Below are 9,946 nucleotides of genomic sequence, written 5' to 3'. Positions count from 1 at the left end.
ATAAATTCCCTTAAGTTCAGGTCCTTCAGCCACTGTTACCTCAGGGAGATTGCTTGTGTCTTCCCCAGTGAACACAGATCTGAAGTACCCATTTAATTCTTCTGCCATTTCTTTGTTCCCTTGCACATACCTAAAAAAGCTTTTACTATCCTCCTTTATATTATTGGCCAGTTTATCTTCGTACCTCATTTTTCCTTCTGCGTATTTCCTTCTTCGTAATCCTCTGTTGTTCTTTAAAAGCTTCCCAGTCCTCAGTTTTCCCACTTATCTTTGCTATGTTATACTTGGTTCAATGCAATATATGCTGCCGTCCATAATCCATGAATGAAAAAAATTCCAGCAAATCTATTAGTACCCTCCGATTCCATGCACTCTGATTTTTCCAAATTACCTTTTGTACATAATCTTATTGATGGAGTTCTGGAACTGAACAGATAATGTCTACATATATTACCTCAACTGTCTCCTTAAAACAAATTCTACCAGGTTAGTTAGAACTTTCATGCACCTAACAAAACCGTGCTGGTACTCTCTTGGGTACTGTGACCAAGCCTTTGGAATAAGTAAGCTAATCAATGACAGAGTCTAATAACTTCCCTATTACTGACAACAGGGGAAGTTGTATTAACTTGAGCACTGTAACTCTGACAACAATCTTCAAACAGTCAACGTCACTAATACAGAATACTTTCACAATATTGCAGCAATTCTGATAAATATGGCACCAGTGAAAATCTGTAGCTTATAATTTCACACCCCCATCTAAACCAGATTTGTCAATTCCCCACATAAGAGGACTAAATCGAAAGGAATGTACTTAAAGTGGGACTTATACATGTTCCCTCTTGTTACTTTTTAGAAAATTCAAGATGATACCACAGGGTAATATTCCAAGCCAATAAAAGACCTCCATTAAAGTACAACAATCATCCCTTATTTTTCTCTTCTTCCTGTTAAATCTTAGCACTTTTCATAGTAACATCAATAAAATGCATGTGATTGTCAAGGAGAGACCACACAAAAAATTGAGATTGTAGTACATGACCAAAGGTATGGACTTCTCTGTCTAAATGACTGCAAATTAGACTTACTGGCATGTTGAAGACTTCATTGTAGCAGTGTGAATACCTGAGGTACCATGAAATGTTAAAAGTCAATGAGGGATCACACGTATTCTTCCCATCAAAAACTAGATGCAAGAACAAAAGAAGGAATGAGTAAATGTGAGGATTGCAGCATAATGTTATTTCTAGAAGCATTTACAAAGGCTTTGAAAGATCAGTACAAGAGAGCCACAATCTCACAACAGTGTTCACTCTTGTCACTAAGCCTTACGTCACTTAAGGCAACATACACAGAACACTGCACTCAGCAGGTTTGACCTGTATGTGCTACATCCTGTTAAACTCAGCAGGTACTCTCTCATCTTTTATAAGCTATCAATATAAAAATGCAATTGATTTCCTATTCATACCTGGTGGAAAATATTAATAATTTAAACAACATCAGGTATTGGGCTATTACTGCCACAGGATGTAAAAAGTTTAGAGGAGAGGCAGGCCAACAGCATAAGTTGCATATTTTCTCAATTGTGGACAAAGTCAGTCTTTGTAACATGTAGTCATGGAGCAATGGCTGTTCACTGTTGTGCTGAACTCAACTGTACTTCAGAATTATGATTAGTAATTGAATCAATCACAAATATAAATGGCACATGGGATCGTGGATAATGTCAAAGGAAATGGCATGGCAGCGTACTACTCATCCCTATTAGCCCAAGAAAATATTCCCAATGAGAGCACAACAGCAACTACCCTTCATTGCTAACATCAGGTACATACCTTCATCTCACTCAAACTGACCTTTCTTTTTAGTAAAATCCACAGAAATTTAGGATAACTCATTGTATAATGATATTTTGAGTCACCATATGAAATACCAGGTTTAATATTCTTGGAATTCATTCTGGTGTTATCAGTCCCTAGTTCCTATCATCTATTATAATTGCCAAGTATATTTCTGTTCTTACCCTTCTTGTTCTGACTCTCCCTTTGTGTAGACATTTAGAGCCTATATCTAGGTAGCTCTGCCACCATCGAATCCTCCACTCATTGTGTAGCTATTGAATGCCCAATTTTGAACATGCATACCACTGAGAATGAAGTTCTGCTCAAAAGTTTTTGTTTTAAGACTTTGTAAACTTGATGTAAAACTAAGGTGCTGTCAGAAAATCTAACTCCAGTAAACATGAGGTGTCTATCCACTTTCAACTTCTGGCATAGCAAAGGCAAGCACTGAATCTGTCATTTTCAGATGAATTTCTGTCAATTTTGTGTATGTAATCTTTCAAATTTGATTATATATTCTCCTACTGAATAACTATTGGACTTTTAAAATGTATTGAAGACTATGCCTCTTATGTCTTTAAAAGATCATCTTCCTTATAAATTTTGTTCACATATATCAAGAGATTATCCAAATCTTCCTCGAAATATAGGGATAGTGCAGGAATATGGCGTGGAGGTAAATGATCAGCCATGATCTCGAATGGTGGAATAGATTTGAGTAGCTGAAAGACCTTTTCCTCCTTTTAAAGGTGCAAGCAGTTTAAGAAGGCAGCTGATCACCAAGATCAAGGATAAATACTGTCCATTTTTACAAGACATTAAAAACTAAATTTCCTGTTTTATCTGTGGTGAAATCATAGAAGTTCATAATTGTGTGGGAAGATGGTGGTGTAGAGATAATGTCACTGGAATTGTAACAGACAATCACAAGCTAATATTCTGGGATCATGGGTTCAAATGCCACCATAACAGATGGTAAAAGTTTAATTGTACATTTTATTGAATTCAAAGCTAGCCTAAGGAGACCATGCAAACACTGGCTTACATGCAACTCCAGACTTGACTATTAACGGCCTCTGAAATGAGCCTCGCAAGCAACTCAGTTCCAGAACAATTAGGGATAGCTATAAATGCTAGCCCAGACAGCCACATCCATATCAAATGAATGGGTAAAACTAAAACAAAACTGCAGTACAAATACTGCAAAAAGATAATTTTCCTAAGGGACAACTAGGTTGCTTTCTAATCAGTAGAATTATGTGGATTATCAGAATTATCAGGGCCAGAGTAAAATCAGGATGCAGGTGATAGTGGGTTTTTCTAGTCTGTCCAGTTAGTGGCTTTGCAGCGCAGTTAATCAATAAACTTCAATTACATGTTTGGGCTGGCCTTCACTACAGTATGACATCCAGTTTTCATCACATTTTAACAAGTCCTTCAAATAGTGTAACAGGAGATTAACCAGAATGGTCCTGGGATGAGTGCAGTAGTAAAAGGTTAGGTTAGAGAAGTTGGCGTCTTTCTTCTGGTTAAAGGAAAAATGGGGAAAGATTTGATGATATATATAAAACTGTGTGATGGTTAGAGAAGGCAGACAACAATTAGCTGTTCCTATTTATTGATGCTATGATGACTATGGGGCACGTTTAATGTTTTAGGCAAGAGATATGGGAAGGTCATTATGTCGCTATGACAATATCTCAGTCTCCAACCAATGAGAGGGATATCAAGTTCTTTCCTTGTCAGTAAAACATCAACCAAGTCTTTTGAGCATTGTCCATTATAAAATTGCGGATCAGCTTTCGGGGGAATTCAACAGTAATGAACTCCTCACCACCTCCACCTTCCAACATCACACGTTCCTGTTGCCTCCTACCAGCAATTCATACACAATTTATACAAAAACCATTACTTACATTTTAAAAAAATAGTGCTGCCATTGAAAAGAGTCTTCCTGAATGTATAATTAGAATTGAGCTGAAGCAAAAAAAAGCAAAGAGAAAGTTTAATTCAATATGATCAGTGAAATTTGAGACTTGAAAAAAGTTTTCAACCATGACTGCACGCATGCCAGTATAATGAAATCCTAAAATAGCTGACAAAGTAATGTAAAACAATTTTTAGTTTATTTGCATTTCCAAAACCTGTCCATTTGAGGCAATTCAAACCATAGTAACACTCAGTTATAAAGTGTAATTCTCCCATTATAAAATAGCATATTGACTCAATGTGAGCAATGCCAAAGATTTGCACTGTAGTTATGTTATTGTTTGTTGGAGTATGCACTTAAATAAATATTGAACAAAATATTCAGTCAAGGTTAATGAATCAAACCAAACACACTCACTGTGGTTTCATGGAATAATATACAGATCACATTCTATGAAAAGCAGTTGCAAGTTTTCAGCTTTGTTCTCACTTTGTAAGTACAAAACAACCTCAATTATCCAAATGAGATGGTGGAGAGTATTTTGTTAGAATAACTGATTGTTTGGATAACTGATCTGATCGTAAACAAAGGAATCCATGTTTACAGAGTTTTTATTTCACTCAAATCGACAAAATGTGTATAGACAACAAATATTGCTTGAGAATTCATGATATTTTACAAATAAAATCACTTTTTGTCTCCAGCTTGACTGAAATCCGTGAAATTTTTCGCTGACATTTTCCTCAGTTTTATACCAGTCCGCGACAGCAGCTGGCATCTTTCTGTTTGGCGTCATCCTGCCGTCCAGACGAACCAATCCCTCCCTCCCTCAGCAACCACCCAGCCCTTGGAGAGAGAGTGAGGGGCACAAAATACAGGGGGAACATGAGAGGGGGAAGATTTTTCGCTGACTCAGTTTCCGTCCTCTCATCAATTTTAAAATTTTCTTATCAGCTGAAAGGTATTGAACTACTTTTTGTTTGGGGAAAAAAACAGTCATCATGGGATAATGGGAGGAAAAAGCAACAGAAATGAAAAGTGCAAGCACATTTTTTGACTTAACTCACTGGAGAATGAACTGAGGAAAAAAAATTGTTGGGTTTGCAAAATGAAGCAAGTCAATATTAAGAGGGAATCTTGTTCTTCAAGCGCACAGCTCAGGCTTGCACATATGTTGTTCTTGTGTGTTCACATCACAAACTTTTGTCCTCGGGGAGAATAAGTATCGGAGAGCTTTTTTATAAAAAGTGTAAGACTTAACTTTAACGTCACGTCTCAAGTATATATTTGAAGTTAATTATTTATTAAAGCACACTTGCATCTATATTCCTGTTCAAATTTACAAAATTATGCATTACATGGATGAGGAATAGAATTTTCCTACTTCGGTTGAAATGCATGTACAAGCACCTTTGATCTTGTTCAGATAATCCAAAATTCGGAAAATTGATGTCAGGGTTACCGAGGTTGCTCTGTATACAGCGGCATACAAATAGAAATGGTGATAGAATGTGAAACTTTAAGAAGACAAGGTCTTCACTTCAAAGGGAATGGAGTGGAAAGTAGACAAGTTTTGTTAAAACTACATAAGGCATTATTCAGACTAAGGCTAGAATACTGTGAACAGTTTTGGGTCCCTCATCTGAGGAAAGATATACTGGCATTGGAAGGAATCCAGAGTAAGTTCACTGGGTTGAAACCAGGTAATGGGGGTACTTTCGTATGAAGAGAGACTGAGTAGATTAGGCCTGTACTCATTGACATTTCGAAGAATGAGAGGCAACTTTATTGAAATTTACAAATTCCCTAGGGGACGACAGGGTAGATGTGGAAAGGCTGTTTCCCTTTGTGCTGAAAATGTGTTGTTGGAAAAGCACAGCAGGTCAGGAAACATCCTGGGAACAGGAGAATCGACGTTTCGGGCATAAGCCCTTCTTCAGGAATGAGGAAAGTTTGTCCAGCAGGCTAAGATAAAAGGTAGGGAGGAGGGACTGGGGGGAGGGGCGTCGGAAATGTGATAGGTGGAAAGAGGTCAAGGTGAGGGTGATAGGTCAGACTGGGGTGTGGGCGGAGAGGTCGGGAAGAAGATTGCAGGTTAAGAAGGCGGTGCTGAATTCGATGGATTAGACTGAGACAAGGTGGGGGGAGGCAAAATGAGGAAATGTTTCCCTTTGTGGTAAAGTCTTAGACAGAGGGCATTATCTCAGAAGAAGGGGTATTTGGGACAGAGATAAGGAGGAATTTCTCCCCTCAGAGGACAGACACTTATTGCAGAGGATCAATGGTACTGGAAGAGTGCTGAAGCTCCTCGTTGCTGCCTGAACTGCTGTGTTCTTCCAGCACCATTGATCCAGAATCTGGTTTCCAGCATCTGCAGTCATTGTTTTTAACTTATTGCAGAGGGATGATGAGGCTGTGCTATTGAATACACTCAAGGCTGAATTTGATTGTTAATCAGTGAAGAATCAAGAGTTATTGGAAAAAGCAGGAAATGGGAATTGAGGATCATCAGATCAGCCATGATCTCATTAAGTGGTGGGGCAGATTCAGTGACTGATGACGTACTTCTGCTCCTAGGACTGAGGGTAAGAAAACACGAGTGAGGTACCCCGCTGATCACCAGCATCAAAAACATGAGTGAGGTACCCCGCTGATCACCAGCATCAATTACATTACAACAAACTATTAGCTGTCCAGGGATGGAAAACTGTAGACTTTACAGAAAATAAATCAATCTCTATTGAACTATACACAGGCCAAAGAGACAGCCAGCCTTGGGACAGTTTCAACTAACCATATGCTGGGTTGGTTGTTCACATTATGGCATTAAAAAACAGAAACAATGCAGAGAATCGGTAGATACACATTTATAGGGAAAACATTCCCATTCAGCACATCCGCAACACCCAACCTATAAGATAAACCACTGCAGATGCTGAAAAAATATGAAACAAAATCAGAAATTTCTGGAGGAATTCAGCAGATCTGGCAGCATATGCTGAGTTCGCCCACACACATCGCCTACCCGGTCCCCTTTCCCTACCACCTCTCTACCCATTCCTCCTTCCCCTCACACCCCCCATTCCTCACCAACTCACCCCATCACGCTCAAACAGCCCTTCCCCTCTCACGTTTAGTCACTCCGACTCTGATACAGCTCCCGTCACTCTTAATCTCCGCCACACTCACGCTATTGTCACTCACCACCTCCCACTAATCTCCACCCTCCCCCCTTTTCTTTCCAACAGTCCTTTCACTGCATCTCCCTGCCAGTTCTTTTCCTTCCTGTAAGCGCAGATTCTTTTGCTAACATACCTCGGTAACAGGAATGCTCCATTTAGACACCTCCGCGGCGATACCGGCCCTGATAACGCTGAGTAAAGCCAAACAAACCCAAGCGTACCATTTGTTTCCTGTTAGTAGGCCCAGCATTTTGTTTACCCCCAAATCAACAGACGCCATGTCCCAGTGCCACAACACAAAACGTCACTTCCGCCTCCGGCTCCGTGCACTGCAGACCTCCCACCAAGAGGTGGGGAGCAAACGGCCCCGGGAATTCCCATCAGCAGCTGGAGCCCACCCCACCATGGCACCGCCCACCAGTGGGAGGAGCCGCCCTTTTCCGAAATCCCCGCCCTACTAGCTGGCGACGGTCGCCTCTGGACCTCCCACCACCAGGTGGGGCTCACTTCAGCTGAGGGGGCGTAAGCGTGCCGAAGTTGTTGTTTTCGTTACGCAGCGCCTTATGTTAAGTAAATAGCGATTGTCGGAGTGTGGGTCCTTTTCAACTTCGGAGGAAATGCAGTTAGTTCTGCTCTTCCTTGTTTGTACTTCATTCAGTCCGACCCTCTAATCACTGCCCACCCCTTTCTCCCAACACTCGGGTGGGTGATGGTGTATGCGCAGTTTACAATTGCGGTATAATTGATTCATCCATGTCAGCAATTTCAGAGAGAACAAAGTTCGTTACTTATCTGGGGGTTTGCTTTTGGGCTAGGATAAATTGCAACATCTTAAAACTCCTTACCAATTCATTCATGGCCTTTTCTTAGGACTTAAGCACAGAATAGTATAGCAAAGGGACAGGCTGTTCGGCCCAACATGTCTGTGTCGACCATGATGCTAATCTAAACTGCACATGATCCGTATTCTCGGACTGTTGACGTCGCTGTTTAAATGTCTCAAACTTTGCTCATTTCTTCTTTTACTACCTACATCACGTTCCAGACCGTTATCACATTCTGTGTAAAAAAAAACTTGTTGCGCAACTCCTTTAAACTTGCCTCCTCTCACCTCACATCTATGCCCCCCCATATTTGAATTTTCCACTGGGAAAGAGACTGACGATCCAAGCCTTTCATAATTTTATATTCCCCTCAGCCTCTGACAATTCTGGTGAAAATAATCCAAATTTGTCTAATCTCGCTTTGTAATTACCACACTCCAATCCAGGCAACATATTGGTAAACCTCTCCACCCTTTCTAAAGCCTCTACATCCTTCTTACGGTTACCCATCACAATCTCTGTAATACTTATCTCCACACTCTAATGAATTGAATTTATTGTCACTTGTACTGAGGCACAGTGAAAAGTTTTGTCTTGCAAGCAATACAGGCAGGTCACATAGTTAATTCTGGCCTTTTGAAAATCCCCAATTGTAGTCACCATGCTTATGTTCTGGAATGCCTTTGATTCTAACTCTCCTAACAAACTTAGTCTCATGGACCAAGCTTTTAGTGATCTAACCTCTCCTTTTTTGTGGCTTAGTGACATGTTTTAGCTCTTAAACACCTTGGGTTGTTTTTATTATGCTAAGGATATAATACAAATGCAATTTGTTACTGTTACAAAGACAAGTGGGTTTCTTTTTATGTGTTTTCACAGGTGGACCTACCTGTTGCATAGAATAGATTAGCAATTTATTGTCAGTTGCATTATGAAAAATACAGTGAGATGTGCATAAGTTGCCACAAATTGACTTTCTTTTAATTGAAATCATAAAAAGAAATAATTGAAACAAAGTTAGGTCAGAGTTTGTCTTTTCTTTCCTCCATGGCAATCTGGATTTATGGAGTGGCAATGAGACAATGTTACTGAAGCTGTCCTGATGACACCAAAGCAAAGATTTCCAGACTGGACCCACCATGCTGCTATTACCGAAGCAACACCAACATCACCGAAGCAAGGAGGGACAGACAGGATCCATCAAGTCGCCAACGCTGAAGCCATCGCCACTTCAGTCACCACCTGAAGCTGCCGCGATAGCCGTGAGGAATGAACTAGAAGCACCATGTAGAAACTGCCTTGCTGCCAGGAAGAACAGACCAGACCCACCGATGATAAAACTGCGGCCACAATGGCCACGAGGAACTGATATCTGGATCTGCCACGCTGCTGCAGAGTCCCTCACCACCACCTTCCTCTGCCACAGCTGCAGAAAAGAACAAAAGAAAAAGGAAGAAACAAAAAAAAATGAGTGCGGCTGGCCCAGCTAAGCAGGAGCGTATGGGCACCCAGCTGACCACTTCCTATCCGACCGTTGCCACCACCTTTTAAGTTATCTAGTTATCATTTGCATGCCTAAATGCTTGGGTAGCCTGAGTCCAGTTGCCAGTGGGGAACTGTTAATATTTTCGTCTGACCAAAAATTGGCACCAAGGAATGAATATAGCATATGAAAAAAAAAGACTGGTTGAATTATTCCAATACGCAATGTGAATTTGAAATTCAAGACATGGGTAGACTAAAAAGAGCTTTGCTGTGCCATTGATGTGGTGTATGCAGATACTTGATATCTGAAGTGGAAAAGACCTTACAGTGTTGATATCCCCTATTTTAATTGTAAAAATGCCTTTCTTAACGAGGAGCCAATAAATAGAAATGGTGGAGAGCAAGTCCATCTCCATATCAGGACAGAACCCCACTGGTCCTCACCTACCACCCCACTAACCTCCATGTACAGCGCATCATCCGCCGCCATTTCCGCCACCTCCAAACGGACCCCACCACCAAGGATATATTTCCCTCCCCTCCCCTATCAGCATTCCGTAAAGACCACTCCCTCCGTGACTCCCTCGTCACATCCACACCCCCCACCAACCCAACCTCCACTCCCGGCACCCTCCCCTGCAACCGCAGGAGGTGCAAGACTCGCGCCCACACCTCCCC

The 9,946-nt window shown here is 40.9% G+C and overlaps 2 protein-coding genes across 5 annotated transcripts in view; one reads left to right on the top strand and one right to left on the bottom strand.

Moving 5' to 3' along the window:
• The window catches only part of LOC122553858 (transmembrane protein 87A-like), a 69,297-nt gene extending 61,983 nt beyond the window's left edge, over positions 1-7,314 (bottom strand). The window contains exons 1-3 of one of the 3 annotated variants that reach the window (XM_043698299.1): positions 7,093-7,314; positions 3,764-3,824; positions 1,092-1,189 (exon numbers count right to left, since the gene is read on the bottom strand). In XM_043698299.1, coding sequence (XP_043554234.1) covers positions 1,092-1,189; positions 3,764-3,824; positions 7,093-7,239 — 306 coding nt within the window. In that variant the 5' untranslated portion in view covers positions 7,240-7,314. The remainder of the gene's footprint in view (positions 1-1,091; positions 1,190-3,763; positions 3,825-7,092) is intronic. The other 2 variants (XM_043698300.1, XM_043698301.1) reach the window with 2 other exon arrangements.
• Positions 7,315-7,404: 90 nt separating this feature from the next.
• Positions 7,405-9,946, top strand: part of LOC122553854 (neutral alpha-glucosidase C-like) — a 110,657-nt gene continuing 108,115 nt past the window's right edge. For both annotated transcript variants that reach the window (XM_043698273.1, XM_043698272.1), the window contains exon 1: positions 7,405-7,661. The gene's annotated coding sequence lies outside the window, so the exon portion shown is untranslated. The remainder of the gene's footprint in view (positions 7,662-9,946) is intronic.

The sequence above is a fragment of the Chiloscyllium plagiosum genome, chromosome 10 (assembly GCF_004010195.1).
Source record: "Chiloscyllium plagiosum isolate BGI_BamShark_2017 chromosome 10, ASM401019v2, whole genome shotgun sequence".
Lineage (NCBI taxonomy): Eukaryota > Metazoa > Chordata > Chondrichthyes > Orectolobiformes > Hemiscylliidae > Chiloscyllium > Chiloscyllium plagiosum.
This window is presented reverse-complemented; position numbering and strand designations above follow the sequence as displayed.